The following is a 26,870-nucleotide window of genomic DNA, read 5'->3' as shown; positions in this document are numbered from 1 at the left end:
CGTGCCAGAAAGGTGACACTGTCTGCCCATTCACAATCCCTTGCCAACTTCAGGTTAGTATACTAGGCCAGGGGAATCCAGATGCCATCCTTTTATAAAGCTTAAAGCATCTTAAATCACTACCTGAACACCAGAGCATTGTGTTTTTTGCTGTTACAAATTTGCTAACTTTAAGATGGTGCTTAAGCAGCAATCTTTATTGAGATCTTTGACTACAGTTGGTAGGTGGAAATGATTAATTCAGTACTCAGATCATGTGAGAATTGGGTTTTTGCTATGCCTGCTTTTTAAATCAGCTCCCATTGGTCACCTCAGTGATTCTCTTTATTATGCAGTTCTGTTCACCACAGTATTGACAAGCCAACCATTCTGATATCCTATTATAGACATAATACATGCCAAGATACAGGTTTATTAAACAGTTAAGTAGCAAAAACAATTTCAAGCCCATTATAAAAAGTAGAAGTTGAGAAGAAATAAATTTATATGAGTCGGCTCAGTCGATTAAGTGTCCAACTTGATTTCTGCTCAGGTCGTGATCTCAGGGTGGTGAGATGGAGCCCCATATCGGGCTCCGTGCTGGATGTGGAGCCTGCGTAAGATTCTCTCTCTCCCTCTGCCCCCCACCACGTGCATGTGTGTGCTCTCTCTTAAAAAATAAATAAAACCCCCTGTCTCTATTTAAAAAAACTTTTTTACATAGTCCTTAGTTATATGGCTCTTTGGTTATATAGTAGTGTTAAAGACAATAATAAAGTATTTGGAATGGGTCTGTTTATTAAGTGTGACAGGGAATATAAAAAAATAAAAGCAAACCTTTTTCGCATTAATCAATGTGCAACTATTGAATTCCTTCAATTTGTGTAGAATTTTAATTTCTATCTGTTCTAGCACACTTTGTTGCCCAAATGAAAAGTATTTTTTTATTTTTTTTACAGATTTTATTTATTTATTTATTTATTTGACACAGGAGAGAGAGAGAAAGCACAAGCAGGGGGAGAGGCAGAGGGAGAAGCAGATTCCCCGCTGAGCTGGGAACCTGACATGGGGCTCGATTTCAGGACCCTGGGATCATGACCTGAGCTGAAGGCAGACACTTAACCAACTGAGCCACCCAGGCGCCCCAATGAAAAGTATTTCGTTCTATGCTCTAAGATATAGTAGAATGTTTGGTCAATTTTTTTTATCTTTGTTATTTATCCCTGAGAAGGAAAACCTGCTCCAGAGGCTTTTTCACATTTTATCTATTTGTATATTTGTAACTGTTAAAGATAACAAAACACTTTCTGTGTGTGTGTGTGTTTGCCTAGTGTGGTCCCCAAACATGGCTTAAGTACTGCTCTGCCTTGTCCTATACACGCAGCAGAGGAGGATATCAGGGCCCCAAAGCTTGGGTGTGGCGTCGGAGTCCTCTCCCACATACATTTCCAATCATTTTGGTAGCATGACTTTGGAATCTGCTTTTCTTAACTGTGTTTTAAAGTTCAAGTCAAATTTCATAGTGAAAGTTAACGTTGTCTTTGCTAGATGCACTCTCACCCCTTTTGGCCAGAAGAACATGACAATATGACTCTGTAACCATTATTCGAATCATATTTCATGAGTAACTTCTATTGATTCTTCCTTTTATTTACTCTTCCAGAAAAGTTGTTGACTGCTTGCTAGAGGTTCAGCTCTGCACTAGGCCCGAGGATGCAGAAATGATTGTGACTCAGTTTCTGCCCTTGAAGAATGCCTTGAGAATTTCACAGTATAAGGGGTGGGGTGTGTGTGTGTGTAAATGACAAACGCCTAAACAGATTATTGCAGTGCGATGTAATATCTTACCCCGTGGGTGGGCTGGGTTGTGTGATGCATAGTAGAAACAAGCATGGTCTGTGGGAGCACTGTCGAGCTCCGGCCCTGCCTGCGGCTAGGGAAGGATTCCACTGATGTTGAGCTGGACATACATGTCTGTCCAGGCGCTGGCAGGAGAGTGCTGCAGGTTGGAATCCTGAAAGGCCCTGGTGTGTTGGCAACCTCCAGTACGATATTCAGATGGTGGATACTTAATACTAACAGATGATGGCACAGTGGATGTCGCTGTTAGACTTGCCATCAGCAGTGGCCTGCTGAGGGCTCCCAGGGTGTTTCTACCCCAGAGCATGCCCACATCCAGGGTCTCCCCTTTCCCTTCTTCTCTTCCCCATAGCGACTGAGCTGTAGGCTACTCTGGGAAGGAAGGGCCAGGGTCTCTGAAATCCCCTTGCAACTCTCCCAGGACCCCTTTAGAGGGCCATGACCTGTAGTTTCAGAAATATTCTTCTGTTTATATGAGCTCTTGCCCCTCAACCCCCAACCCAAATTTAGTTCCAAGTATTTTTCCAGGGCATTCAAAATATAGAGCAGAGAGGGCCGGTTTATTTCTGCATCAAATTTCAGACTTTCATTTTAGGTCCCCCCTCCCTGTTTTGTGGTCATAGTAGATTATTTTCAGAAGCTCCCAGGGAATCCTGAATCCTGTCCTTGTTTGGGGGAGGAGGAATGAGTTTTGGAATTGAGTGGCTGTATCCCTCTCATCATGTTAAATGGTTTCAAGACAAAACCATTGGGGAAAAGAGCTCAATCTCATTTGCTGTAGCAATGTGAAGTCTTTGACCCTAGCACTGCTGAGACCAGAGAGAATGGTTGGACTCTCTGGGTGAATGTGGAGTCACTTAGGGGGTGGAGATTCCTTGAATTCAGTACCAACTGATTGATGTTTTTCTAGAAATTCAGAGAAATGTAAAAATAATATAACAAGGAAAAATTTTAAAAGCTCCACATCCACCCCTCCAAGAATATTTTAAGGGAATCTTTTTATACTAATTCCCAAATGGCGAAAGACAAACGATGGCAAATAAAATGTCAGCTATAGGGGTTCCTCAAACTGGGTTACACTTTCAAACGCTGTGGCAGCATCTAGCTATTGTTTCCCACTCACAGCAATTAGTTGCACATTTCAGATGCATCTGGGGTCAGATTTGAGCTCCTAAAAGTCATATTGCCCAAAAAGAAGAGAAATTTTGAGTTCAGCCGTGGTCCCCCAGCATCCCGAAATAGGCACATGTCTTATTGTCTATCTGTGTAAATTATGGGTACCATGAGACCTTGATTCAGGATGTTTTCAGTTAATACCAACACTGTTGCTAAGTGAATGTCCCCTTACCTCTGGATAGGGCGTAGATGATGGCTATATCCAGACCGGGGTGTGATTTTACGGGTCCTGGTTATAGACACACTGCTAGAGTTCTTTTCTTATCTATCTTCTTGTAAACTGATTATTGGATCATCCATTTCAGAGCATTTTGTCTGGTTTTAGAGGACAGGAGTCTCTGGTCATGTTTTGGATGACTTCATTGTTTCATGGGTCCATAGGGACTGTTACGAGAATCAGAAATGTTGAAATGGAACTTCACTGACACGTTAGCAAAATCAGACAGCTGTTCGACTCATATCAGTTGTTTTGCTCGTTTTGCTTATGTTTGTCTTAAACCCCAGGAGTAGGGGGGTCTAACTAATAGGAAATTTTTGAAATCACTATGGTAGAAATATCTTGCAGCTCTACTATGAGCCCTTTAGAAATTCAAAACAATTTTCATATAGCATCTTTCCATAAAGAGAGGGTTTTTTTTCTTTCCTGTAAGTTCATAATTCATTTTCATAAAATGATTTACAGAGTTTGAGACAATATGTAGTTTTTGCTTATCAAAGATAATTTTTGGAAAAGTGAGAGGTCTTCACCCTAACAAGGTCCAGAGAAAATTGTCCTTGTTGTTTTCTGGTGATAACGTGGGCAAGGACATGCTTCCTAAATGGGGGATAGGAAGTTTGTCTTTCCACTCAGAGGCTTTATGCTCCTTGGAGTTGGCATTGATTTGGGTCAGAATTGTATTCAGATTCCCCAGGAAAGTATTCAGAAAAGATTTACTTTGAATTTCTTTATAAAATAGAAGAAATACATTAATTACATCTGGTAGTTTGTTGAAGTACACAGATAACCTCAGAAGACCTAGTATAAATAGTTGTCCTAGAACAGATTAGCTTTCCATTAGCTCAGAACCAAGGGGAAGGATCAGCAGAGTGTATGAAGGACAGTGTCTACATATGGGATGTGACAGATTAGATTTACTTGCGTTTTCTCACGCCATTAGGAAGACTGAATTGCAGGACTGTTCGGGACAAACAAGATTAGAGCAGAACTCTTAGGCTGGGCTTCGTGGACCACATTGTAGTCAAAGTGTGGTTTTAAGAGGTCACTAAAACCTCAGAAACTGCATGGACAAGTGTCTTATTTCTGAGTTGCGATCCATTAAGTTCTTTCTCTGAGAGGATGATATGTTAAAACCAGAGGTATAAGCTTTAGTTTAATTACATGGAGTCATTTTGTTTCTGTTTCTGCTGTTAGAGTGGTCCTGCTCCTCTGCAATGGACTTCTTGACCTGGGTTAGTGGGTACTTAACCTGGAGTGCCAGAGCCCTGCAGTGCATGCATCTTCTCCGACATTGCCTGCAAAATGTAGTGTGCGAATGGGGTTTTGTGTGTGTGGTGAGAAGGTTCATCTGTTGCATTAAGTTCTCAAATGCTTTGTTACTGCCAAAGATGAACACAGAATCTGCTAATTTAGAGATTGGTCATTGTTTCCTCGTTTGGGGTGCATCCCCTTTAGTTTCATCAGCCTTCCCAGTCAACGTGGCCCATAGGTTTAGTTTGTTACTGCTTATGAAGACTGTGGACTAAATGGTGACTTTTACTTTTGTTTTTGTTTTTTTTTTGGCGCCAATTTTTTTAAATTTTATTTATTTTTATTATTAACATAATGTATTATTTGTTTCAGGTGTACAGGTCTGTGATTCATCAGTCTTAGACAATACACAGCATTCACCACAACACATACCCTCCCCAATGTCCATCACCCAGCCACCCCAACCTTCCCACTTCCCTCCACTCCAGCAACCCTCAGTTTGTTTTCGAGATTAAGAGTCTCTTATGGTTTGTCTCCTTCTCTGGTTTCATCTTGTTTCATTTTTTCGTGTCTTTCCCTATGATCCTCCACCTTGTTTCTCAAATTCTACATATCAGTGAGATCATATGATAATTGTCTTTCTCTGATTGACTTATTTCACTTAATATAATACCCTCCAGTTCCATCCACGTCATTATGAATGGCAAGATTTCATTTTTTGATGGCTGCATAATATTGCATTGTATGTATGTGTGTGTGTGTATAGACACCCCACATCTTCTGTATCCATTCATCTGTCGATGGACGTCTGGGCTCTTTCCATAGTTTGGCTATTGTGGACATTGCTGCTATAAACATTGGGGTTCAGGTGCCCCTTCGGATCACTACATTTGTATCCTTTGGGTAAATACCCAGTAGTGCAATTGCTGGGTCATAAGGTAGCTCTATTTTCAACCTTTTGAGGAACCTCCATACTGTTTTCCAGAGTGGCTGCACCAAGTGACTCTGACTTTTATGTAAATTTAGCATAGGCTTGAGCTGTCTGGATTGCCAGACTGGAAGTCATCGGATACCACGTGCATCATTTCTCTGGCAGTTTCTTTGCCGCAGCCTGCCTCAGCTCTGGTCTTCAGACCATGGTCGTGGGGCAGTAATCTACCTGTGAAAATCACCAGCAGTATGTTCTTATCTTTGTAACTACAGTCTGTCCTCAGCTACAGTTGGTTCTAAAGAGGATTTTCTTTTTCTTTCCTTTCCTTTCAGTCTGAAAGAACGTTAAGCACCTTAGCCAGGAATTCTTTCAGAGATATTCCGGGTATGTTCTCCCCATGGTTGGGGGAGCTTTTATACCTTCATTCTTTTGTTGGTTGTTTTTGGTTGTCCTCTGTCTTCCCTTCAGCAAGATTTATTCCAATAGAGGAAAGCTGCTGAGGGATTGGGTGAGTGGGTGCTTGGGGGACTCTCTGTTCCTGCCAAATGATCTTTTAAAAAAAGTATTGAGTATTTTTCTTTTAATTTCCCAATCATAGTGTGAATTCTTCTTCGCCAGATGGTTTTTGGGGCTTTGCCTGGGCCCTATGTGCCAGAGTCGGGGATTCATCTTGGCCAGACGCTGCCACATATTGAAGAGGGAGCCGTTTCCAGGAAAGCTCAGAGCTGTGGCTCCTAGAAATCTTTCCTTGATTGTGTGAGCCAGGCCTTGACACTTTTGACCATCTGGAAAATTTTGGACCCCAGCACCAATATCTGTCTCATACACATTTTTCTTTTCATTTCCTAAGTTGTGGCTTTTTTTTTTTAATTCTTCTTCATTTGAGATATATACTTATTGCTATTTTATCTACACACTTCAAGAGTGGTATGCCTGAGGCTGCAAAGAAAACCATTGGAAAAAGAGTTGACGTACCCTCGGTTGGATACGTGTGGCTGTTCTTTGTGCCATGATGGTGCTCGCTAAACAGTTTTGGAATGAAGAACTCTGGAAACTTTTTAGGGACACATACTGTTCGTGACAGTGTTTTTTAGCAATTTTCAGGTACTCTTGAACAAGTAATGACTCCATCTCTCCTTCTTCACTCTCCGCTGGGTGTGCTTTCGGTGGTATGCATCTCTCTGTTCATGCCACACTCAGTTTGACTCTCTGCCCCTGTTCTGGTTCTGCAGCCTCTCTCGTGTACAGTGGCCATCAGTCTGTTTCTTTCTAGATGCACAGCTGTGCAGAATGCTGTGAGGAAGAGTTTGTACAACCAAGAAATGTGTTATTATGCTGTAGCCGTACTTGACATCACTGTTCATTAGTACTCTACGTTTAGCACTTTGCATATGCCGAATGGTAAGCATGAGCCTAGCTGTGTTGCAGAAATAGCTCATGATAGTATTGCTCACACTTTAAAATTTTTCTGTAAATTAGCTAGCTGTGTCCCTTGGAACCTATTAATATATTCAGCCTTTTTAACCTTTTAGATAACATAAATTTATGAATCTGCTGTGATAAGTCAATCCTTTAAACAACTGTCTACTCTGAGCACAATATTAAAGTAAGACATATCTTTGCATACTGAGTATTTACAATTTATTTCAGAGATTAAGACATGCACACTCAACAGTTAATGAATGGACATGGTATTATATACCATAGTGCAAATTATTAATAGAACAAAGTACTTTTGTGGCATTGGAAATTAGAAAATTAAATTTCTATTTGGCACTTACTGAGTGCCTACCATGTGCTAAGGCATGGGTATTGAAAGTAAAGTTTGTTGCCTTATTATCAGTGACCTGAGAGGCTACTGTGATAGGTGACATTGGTGTCCTAGGCCGTCCCTACAATAAAAGGCAGAGACACATTGAGATCAGAGTGGGCCAGCAGCCACTGGGAGATGTAAGATAGTCCAGCTTTGAGTGCTCTATCCCTGATGGCTGTACAGACGCAGATCATAGATCTGGGCCATTTAATCCTCATAAGGATTAGGCCTGAGATGTTCTGTTATTCCCAGTGTATTACTCGGTGTCTGTCTTGCCAACTAAAGTCATTTTTTGTGCTTTCCCTCTCATCACTTTCTGGTGCTCTTGGGTGAGTTCAACTTTTTAAAATATGTGCTTCTTGGGTCTTGCCTCACGCCTCTGTCCAGAAAGCCAGTACGAGACATGCTTCTATGAAAGCATCTGCTCCATATTTCTTTATGCACCCTTTTGCTTTTCTGTGTTCACGTTGACCTACCTTGGCTGGTGTGCTCCAGGAAGATGTTGTTGGACCTGCTGTTTCCAGCTGTCCTCATAGGTGCTTTCCGATGATGTTAATGACGACAGTGGTCACCTGCAATAGTCCTTGATCCGCTATCAAAACTGGTCACAGTTTTCTTATCCAGGCTCGTGGTTTTCTTCCCTGTTTTTTTTTTTTTTTTTTGGACCAGGTTTATATACAATCAGTTTTTATTCTTTGTGTTCTCTGTGCTTCATTTTTTGGAAAACCCCTTCAAGCTAATAGCTGGGATGATGAAAGCATTGGCAGCCCCTTTCCCTTAGCTTTCGGCACTTTTCTTTGGCAGAACTCACTTAACTTTTTAGAGGTTGGAGCTCACCTGGAAAGAAGAAAGTCCTTTCTCTGGTGATCCAGGGGGATGGCCCGCCACCAGGGGATTCTGTACTCTGACTTTTCAGCTCCATCATTTGCCTTATTTGCCTTGAAGGAGAAGACAATTCTGAGGGAAGGTCACTTTTGTTCTGCCTTTGCTAACTTGGAAAAAAAAAAAAGTATCCTGTTTATTTGTGTTCCGTTATTACTGGGAGCTGAATCATGTTTTGGTTGAGATTAGTGTGGGTTGAATTACACGAGGTAGCCATTTTTGTAGTTTAAAAAAAAAAAAAAGACCAAATATTGGCAGTATCATCAAGTTCAACCTAATATATCTTATCCATAGACTCTGAACTAAATTAAAGCTTCTCTTAACAGTGAGCTGTGAAAAAGTACTCCAAATGCTGTGCTGAGTGATTTTAATGGAAAGCCTGTGTTAAGATTCCTATTTCTGTTGCTTCCTAGGTCACTCTGCACCTAAATCCCATCTCCTCAGTGCACATTCACCACAAGCCTGTCGTGTTCCTGCTCAACTCCCCACAGCCCCTGGTCTGGCATCTGAAGACAGAGAGGCTTGCAGTTGGGGTCTCCAGACTTTTCTTGGTAAGTATTTGAAACCCTCCCAAAGTATCCTTAGCACAAGGATATAATGGCCCTAAAACTTCGCAGGTCTTTTTAAAATTAAGGCTTATTTCATTGAAATAATACCTGAGTTGACAGTGTGTTAAATTTGAAGAATGCTCTTAGTGGGGTTTGGACGGTGGGGATAAGCAGTCACAGAAAACAGACACTGCACATGTGTGTCTGACTGTGGGTGGAGGGTCCAGTGCAGTTTGCACTGCAGGACCTGCAGTCATACTCTGTGTGGCCTGGGCTTTGGTCTCAGCTCTGAAACTCCTCTGGTGACATCAAGAGCAATGTAAACATTGTAAATAGCCACTAGGTGTGTGGTCTCTGACCACAAAATAAATACACACAAGCCCGTTCTATTTGTATATAACACAGGCCTACTTTCTGATACGAGGATCTGTTTGTTGAGAAAGTGACACAGCGAGTTCCAAAATGAAAACATTTGTATTTTATAAAAAAGCTGGAACCCAGCTCTTGTGGAAAGATCCAGATATTACCTACTATTTGTAAATCATGTCCTTCTGAGTTTGCCAGAACATTCAAGTTTGCTAGTTGTGGAGAAATTGATGGGTTGTTTGGATGGAATTTTTGGGGTATGATATCATGTCTGATGACGAGCAGCACTGCCCTGTGCAGGGATAACTCGTGTTGTCTGTTGCTGGAGATCCGTGCTAATGTCCTTAACTGCAGAGCCTTAGGCTTTTAAACTTCTTTGCCCCAAAGCATCCAGAACGAGAAGAGGCCTCAGTTAATAGTCTTTCTCTTGCAGAATGAGCGGACTTTGCCTAACTAATGACTCTTAATCCAGAACTATATTTTCTTGTCATTTGTATTTGAAGAATACTTTTAAAAACTCAAAGGTACCTATTAAATAAAGTAGGAGTCCACGATCAAGACAGCTAATAAGTAGATAAATAAATTAGTAAAAAGGAATAAGGGACAGCTCTTCTTTTTATGGTCAAATGCTAATCAATAATGTAGAAGGAATGGTGGAGTTAAAAATTACTGATTTTGCAATTATTATAGTAAAAGTTTATTGGGCAAGAATCATCAATAGAAGCTAAATGTATGAGTGCCTAGGTAGCTCAGTTGGTTAAGCAATTCTTGATTTCAGCTCAAGTTATGATCTCAGGGTCATGAGATCAAGCCCCACATCAGGCTCTGTGCTCAGCGGGGAATCTGTTTGGGATTCACTCTCTCCCTCCTCCTGCTCGTGTGTTCTCTTTCTCTCTCTCTCTAAAATAAATAAATCTGTTAAAAAAAAAAAAAGGAAGCTAAATATAGCAAAGGTGGAGGGAGTTTGTGGAATAGTATATTTACATAGTCTCAAATTACTTATTAATAGCAAAAGAAAAAAACAGTAACTATATACATTGGAGATACCCAACAGTACCTCAACCAAGTGATCAAAGTTAACATCACCATTGTGGTGCACGTGGACGTTGTGTGCCTTTAAATCTGATAACCCGAGAGAGGACACAGCATCATTTATGTTGTATTCTAGCCAAACATGCACATAACCTGAATCTGGTCATGAGGAAGCATTGGACAAAACCAAATTGAGTGACATTCTTTCAAACCCAGATAGGACTTATTCTGTGTGCTCTTACCCCATACTGCTTCTTTCGTACTCATAATCATTGTCAGTCTCCTGTAATTGAAGATATTTGTGATAGTAAGTTTAATGGCTGTGAGCATAGTCTTATGTACATTTAGCCCTTAGCGTACTGATCTGTATTGTCCAATACTGTAAGCACTAGCTATGGGTGAGCTGTTTAAATTTAAATTAACTAAAATTACAAATATATTGGGGTGCCTGGTTAAGTGTCCGTCTCTTAGTTTTGGCTCAGGTCATGATCTCAGGGTCCTGAGATTAAGCCCCGCATCTGGTTCTGCACTCAGCATGGAGTCTGCTTAATATTCTTTTCTCCCTCTGCCTCTCTTCCCCCATGCTTGGTCTCACTCTCAAATAAATAAAATCTTTAAAAATAAATAAGTAAAATTACAAATCTAGTTCCTCAGTCATAGCAGCCATATTGCAGGTACTCAGTAGCTATATGAGGCCACCACTCTGGGCAGGTTATGGGAGAGGTTATGAGCAAAGGCTTGCTCACCCTCCTTTGAATGCAAGTAGTAACTCAAGACAAGTTATTTTATTTCTCTGAGCCTGATTTTCCTCACTTGTAATATGGGAAAAGTAACAGTCCCTGCATCATGGGGTTGTTATCTTGATTAGAAGAGATGACATGTAACACGTTTAGGACAGTGCCTGACCCCATTACCTGCTGTTGTTGTAACTGTTTATTATTAATCATAGTAAAAACCACTTGGGAAGGATGTTAAATTTGTATTTCTAATTATAAATGTCTGGCTTGTCCTGTCCAAGATTGAAAGGAGCTCCTATTTCTCTGGGCTACAGGTCCAGATGTAAAGTGGGGGCCACATGTATCATAGATGTACTGGTCACTTTGGGGATACTTCATGAACCTACCACTCCATGGGTTTTAATGGAAAGTATCTTAGTTCTAGTTATTATTTATTTGCTTTAGTTTTGTTTAAGATCTATAAGAGCTGTTTCTGGGTCATCAGTTTAAAATGCACTAACAATGAGAAAAGGAGATGGCTTTAATTAACAATTTAACATCATCCCTGTTTGAAGTTAATCCCATGGAAGGAGATTGCAGTTCAAGTGATGAACCTAAAATTACCAACACAGCAGAGACAGCTTTGAGAGAAGCCAAGGATTTAAATTGAGGGACGCTTGCGCTCCACTTTGTTGTCCAGCAGGCTTTCTGCAGGGAGAATGGTTTTCTCCCATCCGTACGTTCCTTCAGGGTAGAGCATCTGTTGCGCCTTCGGGTTCTCAGGTCAGTGGAGCAGGCTCGCTCACAAGCTGGGTAGCTCTCCCTAAGAGAGTGTGTGAAGTGAAGAAGGGAAGGCAAGCTCTTCCCTTGCTCTGTGCATCTGGAAAGGAATTACAGGGTCTTCTCATCCACTGGACAGCTGTGGCAGCAGAGGGGTCTACTGCTGGCTAGAGAACCAGTGGTGAATTCCGTTTATCCAGTTACTGTAGTTAAGAGTTAAAGTTTGGAGATAAGATAATTACAATATTTTACAAACGTTTCAGAAGGCCCATGGAATTTTCAGAAACTAGGGCTTAGCCATTTCCATCACAGTCTTCTCCCAAGTTACCCAGCGAGCTCAGAGTAGCAGAGGAGAGAGGCAGTCATTCGGGGGAGGGAGGCAGAGGAAGAGGGGGAGAGAGAATCTCCAGCAGACTTCCCACTGAGCACGGAGCCCCAAGGCAAGGCTCAATCTCACAACCCTGTCAAGAGTTGGACGCAGAGCCATCCAGGCGCCCTAAGAGGCAGTCTCCTGATTCCTTTTTTTTTTTTTTTTAAGATTTATTTATTTGACAGGGAGAGAGACAGCGAAAGAGAGCACAAGCAGGGGGAGCTCCGGCAGAGGGAGAGGGAGAAGCAGGCTTCCCACCAATCAGGGAGCCTGATGTGGGGCTCTATCCCAGGACCCTGGGATCATGACCTGAGCCGAAGGCAGACGTTTAACGACTGAGCCACCCAGGTGCCCCAGTGTCTTGATTCTTAGTCTAAGATGTGTGTGTCTGCATAACTGTCTTAAAGCTGTCTTTACTTTCTAGGTAATGTTACAATACTAAACAGTTTTGTTGTTTTTTTTTTCTTTTAAGTAGGGTGGTGAGAAAAGTTGAAACAATGGTATTACTTCTCTGTTCAGGATGACCTTTTAATTTAACTTGACTGCCCAGATTTAAAAAGGGGACCTTTCGTAGTTAGTTAGCAGGGACTTTTGTTGCTCTAATATCTAATATCTATTATCACCCATGAGAGTGACTAAAAATCCTCATACTTTAATAGTGTCTAATAAAGGTATCTGGCTTTTTCTGTCCAATCATTCTAGGCCTTCTTATGATTTCACAGAGTGGACAAGAAGGAATGTGTCAGGCAGTGAGAGAGTGGGACTGAGTTTCCTTTGAGAGTGCACTTCCTTTATCTGGTTGTTCTGGTTATGTAGGAAATGGGAGTGGGATGAAGAGTGATTGTTTCATTGTCAAGTAGTGAGTCTTTGAGTATGAGTCTCACACACACGCACACACACACATGCACGTGCTTGTGCGCATGCACGATGGAGTTGTCACAGCTGTATAGATTTTTTGTAGGGTGTATGGATGGCCCAGAGAATATTGAGTCAGTTAGAGTTGTCCCTCAATGCAATTAGAAATAAGAATAACCCTACTCTCTCAGTCTTTCATGTTGAACTACAAAGAAAAATCTCTTAGAAAGGTCACAAAAACTTTATTTATGCTGCAATTATTTCCACACTGAAGAAAAAGCATAACTCAACTGGGCAATAAATTTCTGAACTGTCAACCTTAAAAAAAACAAAAAGGTTGGGACAATACTAGATTGTCTTTAGAAATATGCTACAATTTGAATAGACATTTCACCGAAGAAAAAACACAAATGGCCAATAAACACACGAAGAGATGTTCAATATCATTAGTCCTTAGGAAAATGCAAACTTAAAACCACAGCGAGATGCCACCCCATACCCACTAGGATGGCTCTAATAAAAAAGGCAGATAATAACAAGTGTTGTTGAGGATGTAGGAAAATTGGAACCCTCATAAATGGCTGACAGGAATGTAAAATGGTGCCTTAGAAGACAGTTGGGCAAAACATATGTCTACAGAAAAACTTGCCCACAAATGTTCATAGCAACATTATTCTTAACAACCAAAAAGTGGAAACACCCCAGATATGCATCAGCTGATGAAAGGGGCGCCTGGGTGGCTCAGATGGTTAAGCATCTGCTTTAGGCTTGGGTCATGATCTCCACGTCCTGGAATCGAGCCCTGCATCGGACTCCTGGCTCAGTGGGGAGTCTGCTTCTCCCTCTGCCCCTCCCCTTCTCCCCCTCTTATGCTCTCTCTCTGTATCTCTCTGTCTCAAATGAATAAATAAAAAAGAAATCTTAAAATATATCCGTCACCTGATGGATCGGTTAAAAAAAATGTTTGTCCATGCAATGGAATATTGTTTGGCCTTTAACAGGAATGAAGTATTGATAAATACCACAAAATGGATGAACCTCGAAAACATTATAGGTGAAAGAAGCCAGACACAAAAGGCTGTGTGGTGTGTGATTCCATTTGTTTCCAGAATGGGCAAACCCATAGAGACAGAAAGTACATCGGTGATTACCAAGGCTGGTGGGATGGGAGAATGAGAAATGACTACTCATGGTGTGGAGTTTCTTTGAGGAATGGTAAAAATGTTCTGGAATTAGTGATGACTAGACTACAACTGTGAATATCCTCAAAACCCTGAATTGTACAGATTAAAAGGATGGGTATAATAGGTGAATTATATCTCAGTGAAGTTGTTAGAAAAAAATCTCTCCAGCACTCTTTTTAAAAGTTAAGGTGTAAAACCAATTAACCGGATTTAAAAATGTATCTTTTTACTTTATCCACGTACCTGATTTTTGTTTCATTTTGTCTTAATCTTGTTTTATTGTGTTCCGAACCTGAGTCCGCTCTCCTGCGAGGTCCACAGACTCAGAGTCCTGGGACAAGCAGAAACGCTCAAGACGAGACCTGAAGTGTCTAATCCAGAGGCCTGGGCCAGCCTCTTTATGTCAGGCTTAGCTGTTTTACATGCTTTTAAGGAAGAAAGGCATCTAAGAGGAGGAAAGTCAAGAAATAAGCAGCACCTTCTTCCAGTCTCACCAGTCCTTGGGATGACTGTGCCGCAACTTGTATTCTCCAGCCACTTACATGGAAAAGAAACAAGTGTGTGTGTACATGTGTATGTTTGAGAGGAGATACGGGGTGGGAGAGGATATCGGTTTCTAAGATAAGGTTTCCAGAGTTGATGGATTTACAGGATGCCCCTTAAATTTGAAATTCAAATACACAACAAATCCTTTCTCGTACGCCCCTACAACGTGTGGGGCATACTTATACTAAAAAATTATTCACCATTTATCTGAAACTCAAATTTAAATAGCTGTTCTGTATTTTATCAGGCAAGACTACTCAGAGGTAACTTAGATTTTTGTTCCTGCTGAACACCCCAGCCTGGGTATCAGGAGGCCTGAGTCCGAGGTGGCTGTACCGCTAACTAGTTCAGTATCATTGGACAGAATCACTTACTTCACTCCTTGGGCCTCGGTTTCCTCCTCTCGAAAGTGAGGAGGTGGTACTAGCAAGTCTCTGAAGAGACTCTCTGATTCTTTCGATAATACAGCTGCTAGATACTCTATCCCAACTTAATTAGAAACAGAAAATGGTAATCTGAACATTGCCTCTTCAGCAAATCCAAGTAAATATCAGGGCAGGGAAGTTGAAAAAAAAATGAAAGAAACCAAACGCCATGCTATTGGCTTTGGAATAAAAACAAATCAAAATTTAATCCTAATGAAAAATGTAAATTAATACCAGGAACGTGCTTAATATTTAAAATCTAGTTTTGTGTTTCTGAGGTGGGGGGGAGGGGTGGGTGATGAGGCTGGGGTTGCCAGAATCTGGTTTATTCCTTTTACTCCAGCTTGGAGGAAAAAAGGTCTTAACTATTTTGGGCCTCTGCCACCAAACCACAGGCAGTTCTCTGGTCTGCACTGCAGTTTGGATGACTGACAAGGCTCAGTGAAAAACAAGTGCTATTTGTTTTCCTGTGCCCAGTATTTAACTGGAAATCAGAAGGCAAAATTTCCAATCAGTTGTTAAATAGCCCCAGATGTGCGCTCAGCTCCGCTCTAGGAAGGGACATGCACAGCCTATACCACGGCACATGTCCACGCATTCCTTTGCATGACTCCAAGTGATGTGTAACTGAGAGTTGTAGTATCCAAAAATGCCCTTTGAATAACTCAGGCATTCACGTTTGGTTGTGGAGGAGGGAACTTTAAAAAAACATTCCTGTATCCTCCACTACGTTGCATTTAAAAATCTGGAAATGATTTTTTTTTCCTTTTCGAAATTCCTCCTTTCCCTTGTTTGGCAGCTCTCCCCACATTTAGAAAAACATGAGATTAGCATACCTGGGATGACGGTTTATGCATCTACTTGCTCATTTATCCCACCCCCGGTGTTTAGGGCCTGCAGGCTGTTGGGCACTGAGGTAGGTATGGAGGATTCCAGAGAGAAATGGCGTGGACTGCCTGCCCTCCAGCCGCTGCCCACTAGAGAGGGTGAAGAGACTGGGAATTGCAGTTCAGTGTAAGAAGTGTCATTGCTGGCTCCTGAAGACGGAAGAAGAGGAGAATCCTGTTCCAAATGCAGTGAAGACCGCTCCCTCTGCGAGGCGGACCAAGGAGCAGCGGGGGTCAGGGTTGCACACACGAGCATAGCTGTTTGCTCGACCGCAAGTGTCACTCCTGTACACGAGGAGTGTGCAGGCTAGGGGTCTACATACACCATTTTGGATTTTCCAGTGAGGCTTTCCCCAAATAAATTTTCTTTCAGAGGCAGATTAAATAAGTAACATTTCAAGATCGGTTCTTCTTCTTCTTAAAAAAATGTCTCTTGTGGAATGACTCACTGTGCCCTGTGGGATATTCCAAGTGGTTGTGTACCAGGCATTTTTGTTCCAGAGACTGCTTATCTGTTGGTTTTGTGGCTTGTCCGTAAGAGCCCTAATTGTAAGGGGCTTGATCCTCTCATGAACTAGGGTCAGTCAACTACCATATTTCCTAGGAATGAGTTTCTGGCCCATTTGTGGTAAGAGAGCTCTTCCTCAATGTCACTGTGGCAATTAGAGTGTTGGAAAGAGTCCAGCTTCAGCTGGTAGTCCTGGTCCAGAAAGAGTTTCTTGGAAGACTTCCTAGGATTTATCTTGACTTGCTGGGTTAAGGCTTGTGAGTTTGCGGTGAGTGGCCCGTTGGCCTTCTGAGGTTTGCCTGGGTGTATTCTTCCTGATCAAGACATCCTGTCCTGGAGGGTTCACGCAAGCGTCGACTTTTCCTGGCTCGGCTGGACTTGCTGTGTCATGTCTGTGTGCAGGCCTGGGCTGCATCTCTGTGCAGGCTTTGCTTTCATTCAGCAGATTGAGGTTAAATAAACTCGATTTCACCGAGAGGGGAAGGCTGGTTTCTTCACCTAAAGTTCCGTTACTTGCTTTAAGGTTTTACTGTCCAAGGCTCACCTGGTGATCTGAAGGAGCTGCCTCTCCCAAGCTTTGGGCAGTTGTGTCAAACGTGACATTGCTGGTGCCCTTGGGTACTATGGTAGGCAGCCTCCAAGGGGCTGTTTGGTAGAAAAAGTGAGTGTTGTTAAGGGAGGTTGCAGAATATGTTCCCGTGTGGTGGGAGAGGAAGAAACGGGTCTCCTGGGAGGTCGTGGTGAGGCTGGCCTGAAAGCCCATGGCTGTGCCTTGGTCCTCTCATGAGTTGTAGACAGTGAGGCCCTTGGTAAGCATTCCCCACAGGCGGCCTGCATTCCCCATCTCTGACGGGGGCTGCGTGATGGCCCTGCTCCTTCCTGGGCACAGAGTCATTGGGTTTTTTGTGGCAGCCCAATTCAGGCACTCCAGACCTCCATCCATCCAACCCCCTGGCTTGGAAGCTGATTTCTGCAGGGAAAGAAAGGTCCCCTTTGGCCTTGCTTGTTTCTTTGTCCAAGGTAGAACACGTATCCCGAGAACAGTTTTTGCCCTCGGTTTTTGCCCTTGGTGCTAACCCCCTGTCCTCAGGTGGCCTCTGAATGCCCCTGGGCCAGGGCGTCCTCTTCACTCTGCTTCTGCCTTGTCCCCTGTGGGTATGAACGACACAGCTGTGATCCTGGGACCCGGAGTCAGGGGCTGGTCCATCTGCTGCCTCTGCCAAAAGCCCACGAAAGCCGGTTTGATCTCTAGCCCTTCCGTGTTTATCACGGGGAGCCTGTTCTGGAGATTCTGTAGTTTCTGGCTGATACGGGCTGCTGGGTGATGTTCAGAGCTACTGTTTGGAGCCAGCATTGCTCCAACCCTTGAAAACAGGGTTCATATATCCTTTTTTGGAGGTTTGGACAAGAAGGCTATGGTCCAGTCACAGTGAGGAATGAATTGTGGCCTGTCAACCTTACCGTCTGTCAGACAACCCTTGTGCACTATTGGGAGGCTATGTCTACACGTATGTGTACACTTGACAACACTTAGAGCGCGAGCCATGTGCTAGGCACTCTTCCAAGCACTTTACATGTATTACCTTATTTAACCTTTGTAACAAGCCTGTGAAGTAGGTCCTGTTGTTTTCCTCGTTTTAACATGAGGGAATCCATTTCTGCAAACAGGTTTGTTCGCTTTGTAAGTGACGAGTAAGAACCTTCATGGTTATTGTCTCCCGTTGCTCTATTGCTCGGGGGCTAACGTGGGGCTCCGTCTACCCAGCTGTACTGATTTCTTGAGTACAGTAGCTGACTACTCCATGGTAGTGGAGTAGAAACAGCTCTCCAGTGGGGAAGAAAGTCTGTGGTTCTCTCGTCAGCTCTGCTCTCTACCAGCTGTGTGGATCGGGCAGATTCTGTAGTTTCTCTGAGCCTTCGTTTCCTTGTCTAGAAAATGGAACTTTGATTATACATCTTGATAAAGAGGAACTCTGTGAAGGGAATTCTAAGAACCTCTTTGGAGCCAGGCACTAGTAAATTTCCGTTTGTGCCCTTGAACCTGGGTTGGCAGATTGGATGTAACTTACAAGAAAAATAAAAGAATCTTCCCTGGTGAGGGATTTCCCAGAAGTACATTTGGAGGGAAAAAACAGATTGAGGATCATGGCAAGTAATAGTAATGATGCCAGCATTTCATTTTTTCCTGAAAAATACCCTTTATTTTTTTCTTTTCTTTCCTTTTTTGCTTTCTTCTTTTTCTTTTTCTTTCCTTCCCTTCTCCTTTCCTTCCCTTCCCTTCCCTCTTTCCTTCCCTCTCCTCTTCTCTTCTCTTCTCTTCTCTTCTCTTCTCTTCTCTTCTCTTCTCTTCTCTTCTCTTCTCAGGGAGAGAGTGTGTATACACATGCATGCATGTGTGAGCGCCGGGCTGGGGGTGTAGAGGAAGAGGGAGAATCTTAAGCAGGCTCAGCGTTGAGCACCAACGTGGGCCTTGATCTCGTGACCCTGAGATCATGACCTGAGCCGAAATCAATATTTGGAAGCTCAACTGACTAAGGCTTCCCTGAAAAATACCCTTTAGATGGCACGTACACTTTAAATTTTGGGTCATCCTTATCCTAAAATCTCGCTAACATTGGCAGATGAGAAAGGGTAAATTTAGGATTCTGGAGAGCTCGTTTTCTAAGACCATCAGGGGTCCCTGTGTGGCCCTGGGACTCTACTTTGGAAAACTGTACCTTATAAAGCAGCTCATGCTTCATTATTTGGTAACCTGTGTGGACTGAGTCTGTCTTTCAGGTGGAGTGACATACTTTGCTTCTCTTTTTATATTCACATATGCTATCATTTTTGTAGCATGGCCATGGGCGATTAGAGTATTGCATTTGTAAGGGCTCCCATTCAAGTTTGTGCATGTTTATATTCGGAGGGCAGCATCTCGAGCTCTCCTCTTGGACGTGTGTAAACATGTTGGGTGTAAAGAACAGAGGGCAGTTTCAGTCCTTCCGTTTTTATAGTTCAGCAAAAATAAAAATTAAAAGCAGAGGGTGACCCATCATGACTGTTTTGAGAAAATGCGTTGATATGTTTTAAGTCGTTTTAGTAGAAGAAAGTAATCTGGTTGTAGATACAAAATAAAGAACACCCAAGAATTTTTAAATGGTTTCATGGACTTGTGTTTTTTGAATGCGCGATTGGCAGATACCATAATCACGTGGCTCATGAATATGTAGCATTACAAATTATGATGGTAGGTTCATGGGCATGGAAGTTATTATTTCTTTAAAACAAACTTAAAAAAAAAAACATTGAGTCATGATATATGGTTAATAGAAAACATGTTTCCGATCACATTTCACGTCACGTGGCATTGGAGGAAATAGGCAAGCACAGTCCTCCCAGGAATTGGGTAGGGAGAGTGTGTGATTTTCCTCTTTCAGAATGTAGGCTTTAGCCCTCATTTGGGAGGTAAATATTTCAGTACTGTTCCAGTATTTCATGTGAGTTTATCTTTACTGGACTTTGTGCACAGAGTACACCAAAGCATAATCTTAATGCCTTTCTGTGTGGGCACGGTTATGAGTCCTAGGATCCATCTGCGTAGATCCTATTTACTTATAAACCTAAATTCTAGAGAAATGCCTGTCCTACTTTCTGTCTTTTTTTCCCTCTAGAATGGAACTAGTAAATACTTGACACAGCAGGTGTTTTGGAAATATGGATGCGTTTTTCTTTGCTTTATTTGTTTTTCTGGTTTTGCTCTGTTTTCCCAAGCAGGCAACTCCAAAAAGAGATTTGTCTGCACCGGAGTCAGGGAAAAGGAATAGGAATGGAAAAAGTTGGGAGTAGGGCAGGGCAGAAGAGGGAGAGGAGACGATCCTGATTGTCTGCCTGCTGCCCTTTTGATCGATGCTGAAGTCATGTAAATATGGGAAGCTGGGTGTGTGAGCAGAGCTGAGCTGTCCCACAGAGCTGTACAGCCTGAATAGCAGGCACTCACCCAACTGATACCTCAAGCTGCAAATGGACCACAGCTGAGCTATAGGGTGTGTGTGTGTGTGTGTGTGTGTGTGTGTGTGTGTGTGACTCCTGGAACAGATTTTTCTTTGAGATGTCAGCGGCTTTTCTTTGGGGAGCTGTGGCTCCTCTGATTTCACAAGGCCCATTTCTTTCTTTTTAGATGTGCAAGAAGATGACTCCATCCATGACTTGGCTTTACTCTCTCCCTCTTGGCTTTGTTTTTTCCCCTTTCTTGATCTGTACACAATCCTGTTCATGCTTGACAAAGATTATTTGGGATTTAAATAATATGTGTATGTACAGCCTAGAGCCGTGACCTCGAGTATGCACTGGAGTCATGGGGGTGGTGGGAGGAAGGTATTAATGCAGTTTCCTGGACCCTACATTCCTACCCATGCTGGAATCTTCAGGATGATTAAACTGGTCTAAGGATCACACTTTGTGAAGTATTGGGCTTGAGGTGGTTTCTTGACATTAGTTTATGTTCTGAGACCAGATCAAGAAGCAGATGGTAGATAGGTATTATCAGTGCTTTCTTATAGTCATATTGGAAGAGGTTCTAGAGCAGGGCTGTCCAATAGAAATAAAATGTGAACCACAGAGGCAATTTAAAATCTTCTATCAGGAGATGATGATAATAACAGTATTTACTCACCAGATTATTTTGAGGATTAAATTAATATTTATATAGCACATAATAAAGGTTATATAAGTATTAGTTAATATTATCATCATCATTATAGCATCGAGAAAAATATGGAAAGATATCAAAATGGCAACAATGGCTATCTTTGGAGTATGGGGCTGGGGGAAGTACCTTTTCTCTTTCTATTCTTCTTTATTGTTTGAATTTTACAATAAGCATTATATGCATTTGATTATTAAAATTCCCATAATTCCCTGTTAAAAAATAAAAAATAAAATAAAATCTTCTATTAGTGCATTTAGAAAAGTAAAAGAAATGGGGCACCTGGGTGGTTCAGTTGGTTAAGCATCTGCCTTTGGCTCAGGTCATGATTCCAGGGTCCTGGGATCAAGGACCACATCACACATCAGGCTCCCTGCTCAGTGGGGTGTCTGCTTCTCCATCTCCCCCTGCCACTCCCCCCTGCTCCTGCTCTTTCTCTCTCTTTTGCTGTCTCTCAAATAAATAAATAAAATCTTTTAAAAAGGTAAAAGAAATAAGTGAAATTAATTGTAATGGCATTGTAATTTAACCTAGTATAATCAAATAATATCATTTAACATGTAATCAACAAAAAATTGTTGAGATTTCTTTACTTTTTTCTTGTGCTATATGGCGCAGTACAAAGTCTGGTATGTAGTTTACATTTACAACGCAGGGCAGTGTCCCTCGCCATATTTCAAGTGTTCAGTGGTGGCACATGGCTAGTGGCTATTGTCCTGGACAGCTGTGGGGCAAACGCAGCCTGCCCTGAGCCACGGGCGGACATGTGATCGATCACGGCACTCCTTGTTTCTCCCTACTTCTCTATGCGAATGACCTCCGAGTCCCTCTCAGTGACAGAAGTTAGGCAGGTACTCCCAACTGATCACACCTCGGGATTCATTGATTCGGTAAACAAGTACTTCTTGAGTATCTTTTCTGTACATAACACTATTTTGGGTGCTTGGGATATCCCCACGAACAAAGCAGATGAAGATCCCAGCCTCTGAAGGAGCTTACGTGCTGGTGGAAGGAGATGGGCAATAAGTATAATAAATAAATAAGTTATATGATAGTTTGGAAGGTGACTGTTCAGTCTAATAGCAATAAGAACATGGAAAGCAGGTTTGGTGGGGGGATCAGGATAGCTACAGTGAGGCTGCTGGGGGGTCGGATTGTAATTTTAAATAGGCCCCATGAGAAGGTAACTTCTGGCTTTGAGGAGGGTGAGGTGAAACTTCAGATGAGAATTCTAGATCAGATGTTCATCTGGGAACATTCTTTGGGAGGTGAGGGCAGTGAGGCAGGAGGAAGGGCACAGGACGAGGTGAGTCCTTGTGGGATGGCACTACCCTCCGCGGAGTTTCTGTCTCCCCCCTTACTGAAGATCAAACCAACTTTGGGGAGGCCCAGAAAGATACTGTGAGGCAACAACCACCGGGCCTCTGAGTCAGCTGGTGTGCTGAGTTAAGTGCTAAAACAGAGAACCCCTGTTCCAGGAAAATGGTGACTGCACCCGTGGGCCAGGATTTGTTCACTTCACTTGGGCTTGGGAGATAAATCTTGAGGCTTCCATGGATCTGCTTAGGACTTCAAGAGTTAAAGTTTAAATGCAGGTGTGGAAACAAAAGGCCTGGTTGCCTCTTTTGCTTTTTTCTTGCTCTTTTTGGACAAGGTTGTTGAATCTGATCCAGAAAAAATAATAAACTTGGCTCTCGTTGCCTAGCCGTAAGTTCTTGTAATAAAACTCCCAGCACTGGCAGATAGAGTAATGTTCTGCTCTTTAAAAAAAATCTGGTAGCATAACCAGAATCTAAAATACAAATGTCATGCGTGGTTAGGGAAGAGCTTAGGAGGGGAGTCGGCTCCGTGTGCATCTCGGCAGCCTGGGGGTTGTGGAAGGTAAAGTGCTTCACGTTTGCGCCTGCAGCAGACACTTGCTAAGGATCAGGATTCTTGGAGCTCGGCGCTCGGTTCATTCCCACAGGAAGATGTTTGTCATGTCAGGGAATGTCAGAGGATTGCGTTTTAATTAGCAAGTAGGAGGAAAGTTCACTGAATTTGGTGGCGGTGGGGAGACATGGAACTACTGAATGATTTAATAATTGGTTTTTAGTTGGAGTTATTGGGTGAAAAAGCAGATCATGGGGTTTAAAGGTTGGCTAAAAGATCATTTCCCAGGCAGTGAGGGAAGTAAGGAGTTCGGGTTACAGGAATGAAGAAATTATGGCGTATCCTTTCCTGTAAGTAATAGAATTGAGTTCCATTCAACAAGCAATTACAGAGTCCCTGCTTTGTGCCAAGCTCTGTGCCAGGCCCAGGGGATGGAGAATGAACAAGGCGCTTTCTTGGCCCTCCTCGTGGTGGTCTTTTGTCAGTTTTGCTTTTAAGTAGTCACGGTTCATGTGAGAGAGGGTCTGGACTAGAGGTGTGACACGGCACCTGTGCCACCGTGAGGAGAGGAGGGGAGTCTGGGAGGCTTGGGAAGAGTGGTCCAGGTGGGGGGCAGGATGTAAAATACTCAGGAGCCTGAAGTAGCAGGATGTGTCTGCCACTGAGTGATTCCATATGGTGAGTAGATGGGGGAGTGGTGGGGAGTGGGGCAGGCCGAGGCCCTGTCTGGTCATGTGCCATCGAAGATGCTTAGATGCATCATCTAAGATGCTGCTCCTGCATCATCACGTGTTGGCCTTTTAGAACTATCTCTCGGTTGCCAGGGTGGAGGAAGGAGACAGGATTGGCAGCTTGGAAGATAGGAGGTGACTGTAATCCTTGAGATCGAGGTTGCTTGAGATATTAGAGCCAAAAGTGGAGTGGCAGCATGGCAAGAACCTACAAATAAAGTAGAGAATGGGGGATGGAATAAATAGCCTTGGAAAGTTTCTGCTGTTTTATCCAAATATAAAATCCTTGTTCTTAACATTTTCTTAAACAATTCCATATTCACTCATGTAGTTATGTTCTTTGCAATTGTGATTTTAACCCCCCCTTGTACTAGAAAAAATATTTATTGGTTGTTGTTATTCTCCTTATATCTGTGTTCTTCCACAGACTTTAACCCAAGCCAGACTCAAATGAGGATACCATACCATGAAGATGAGGCAGGGACTAGGGTACTGACCAGTGGAGGGATGATAGCGATAGGCCTTGTCTTTATTTCAGCAGGACTCTGGGCAGGTTCTAGCACGATGCCCTTAGAGATGAGATGAGGACAGTTCTGTAGGGTTACTTTGTCATTGCTGAACAGCCTGGGACCCCAGCAAGTGCTGTTCAGCATGCTGGGTCAGCACGGGAGTGTTCCTGAAAGTCACAGACCTTAGTCTGGTCTCACTCCACTGCTCGGGGATTCATTTGAATGTGTAGAAGGCAAGCATATGAAATACAGCGATGCTGACAACTAACAGAATGAGCATTTTTATGTGTTCTCCACAGACTTCAAATATGGGTCTAAGGAATAAATATAAGACTTGTATTTATATGAAAGAGTTACTGGTATAAGGGAAGGATACAAAACGCCTCAACCCAATAAAATAAGACCTGGGGATTTAGGTCCCACCATCTCTATCACCTCCTCCCTGGGGTGAGCTGCCACCCTTTCTCCCCGGGGTTATTATGGAAGTCTACTCCTGGTCTCCTGCTCTTGTCTCCCTTCAGTCTAGACTGACCACAGCAGTCAGAGTAATTCTGTTAAAATATTTGTTAGATGTTTTCATGAACTCTCAGTGGTGGCCCATCTCACCCAGACTAAACACCACAAGTCCTTACCAGCAGGGTAAGGTTGGGTAAGGGTAAGGTCACATTGGACCTCCTGGTCTCTCTGACCTCTCTGACCTTTTCCGCTACCTGTCCCCCCCCATCCCAGTGCTCCAGCCACACTGGCCTCCCTGCTCCCCCTCGCCTGACCTTTGCACTTGCTGCTGTCTCAACCACGGATGCTTTCCTTCTGACATCCGTCCCTGTCCGCCGGCTTGCTATCTCTGTCTTTCAGAGCTTTAACTGCTCAGTGACTTTCTCACTTTCCCCATGACAGCATTTAAACCTTCTCTTCTTCTCTCTACATAGCATTTCTTAGGATATTACATATTTGACTTACTCATTGTGCTCCTCTGACTTCCTTACTAGACTGTAAGCTCCACAATGGTGGGGAGTTTTGTCTGTCACCTTCTGTACTGTTATCCCAGCATCTCCAGTAGTGCTTGGCATAGAGGAGGGAGGTGCTCAATAAATATTTGTCACAAGTATGTTTAAAGTATGAATTAATGAATATGAGATACCGGCAGGGTTCAGCTGATAGAAAAGCTGATGTGATTTGGGGCCTCATTAAGAGTCCATATATATGTAGAAAGAGATGTATGGTAAGGAATTGGCTCACGTGAATATGGAGGCTAGCAAGTCCCCAAATCCACAGAGTCTGACCCAGTTTGAATCTGAAGGCCAGCAGGCTCCTGTAGAACCATGAAGAGCTGATGTCCCAGTTTGAAGGAGATGAGTTTGTCAGGCAGGAGGATTTTCTCTTACTCAGAGGGAAGGGTCAGGCCTTCAACTGATTTGAGGTCCACACATGGTAGGAAGGGCAGTCTGTTTTACTTAGTCTACTGATTTAAATGTTAATCTCATCCACAGAATGAGATTTCCTCACGGAAATACTCACAATAACGTTTGACCAAATATCTGGGCACCCTGTAGCCCAGTCAGGTTGACACAGAATTAACCATTACAGTGCATTTGTCAGACCACACCCCAAACCCCAAGGCTTGTCCTGGGCACCACGTTTCCGAGACTATGCTGGTGAAGATCTGAGAACCACAGTGTCTGGGGAGGAGTTGCGGGGCTGGAAACAGTGCTCTGAAGAACCAAAGTCATGATCAGGGTCAGATGACATCTTCAAACATTGGAAGGCTTGTCTCATGGAGAAAAGAGGAAGGAGTTCTTGGTCTGGAAGGCATCGTTCAGCCACGTGCATGGAAGGCAAAGCTTACAGATAGAACAGAAATCTGCCTTGGGAGCTAGTGAGGTCTTCTTTCTGGCAAGGTTAGTGCAGAGGCCAGCTATGACCAGGGGTCAGACGTGTCCTGTTCTGGTTTTGCTCCAGGGCTGACTCTCTGACCTTGGGTAGGCCGGTAGCTTCTCTGAGCTTTCTTCCTCTCTACTGTGGAAATCATGGTAGCCTCACTCACAGGTCGTCCCGAGGGTCAGATGGAAATAACATTACCTTCTAAATCTCGGTGGGGGCTGGGGGGAGGCCTTTGTCGGCGTCCAGCTTTGTCAGAGCCAGGAGAACGGGTGGTCAGGAGGAGTGCTGACGAACCCCTTGCCACAGCAGAAAATTTCCACTGACCTGCAGTCAGAGACACCTCACTCCCTCTGGCAGCTTTGCTTTTCTTTTGACTGGAATGTGCCTGAGGAGTGGCAGTTCACTCCTTTTCCAGATTCCTCAGCCGTGAGTGTGTGAACGTAGTTGCTGCTGGCCTGTAGGGCACAGACCTGAGCGGGGTTGATGCAGGGCTCAGCCAGGAGTTGCCCCTTCCTGAAGAACTAGCCATGCCGTAGTACTGCTTTTCTGTGACTAGAGGATACGTTTTGAACTTGCTCCCTATTTCTTCTCTTGTTGACACGGTGTAGCCCACCTGCCACCCTGAAGAAATGCACTTCGTGTAAAATGCTTAAAACGCCAGGGCTTCATGTTATAGCTGTCACATGAATGAGGACAGAAGGAGCGGAGCGTCCACGGATGCTTGCCTAAACATTCAGAACTGTGCTGGCAGAGAGACAAAGGCCTTTGCACTGTTGTGGGTTTTTTCGGTGACAGACTTGATAAAAATGACTTTTTAGCACAAGTGCTTTTCAGTGAGAAGAAGATTTTACTACAGTGCTTTAA

The 26,870-nt window shown here is 43.2% G+C and overlaps 1 protein-coding gene across 2 annotated transcripts in view; it reads left to right on the top strand.

The window, feature by feature from the left end:
• TGFBR3 (transforming growth factor beta receptor 3) overlaps positions 1–26,870 on the top strand; it is a 194,177-nt gene that overhangs the window by 112,763 nt on the left and 54,544 nt on the right. For both annotated transcript variants that reach the window (XM_011233549.3, XM_011233548.3), the window contains exon 4: positions 8,523–8,660. In XM_011233549.3, the coding sequence (XP_011231851.1) occupies positions 8,523–8,660 (138 nt within the window). The remainder of the gene's footprint in view (positions 1–8,522; positions 8,661–26,870) is intronic.

The sequence above is a fragment of the Ailuropoda melanoleuca genome, chromosome 2 (genome assembly GCF_002007445.2).
Source record: "Ailuropoda melanoleuca isolate Jingjing chromosome 2, ASM200744v2, whole genome shotgun sequence".
In the NCBI taxonomy this organism is placed as follows: domain Eukaryota; kingdom Metazoa; phylum Chordata; class Mammalia; order Carnivora; family Ursidae; genus Ailuropoda; species Ailuropoda melanoleuca.
This window is presented reverse-complemented; position numbering and strand designations above follow the sequence as displayed.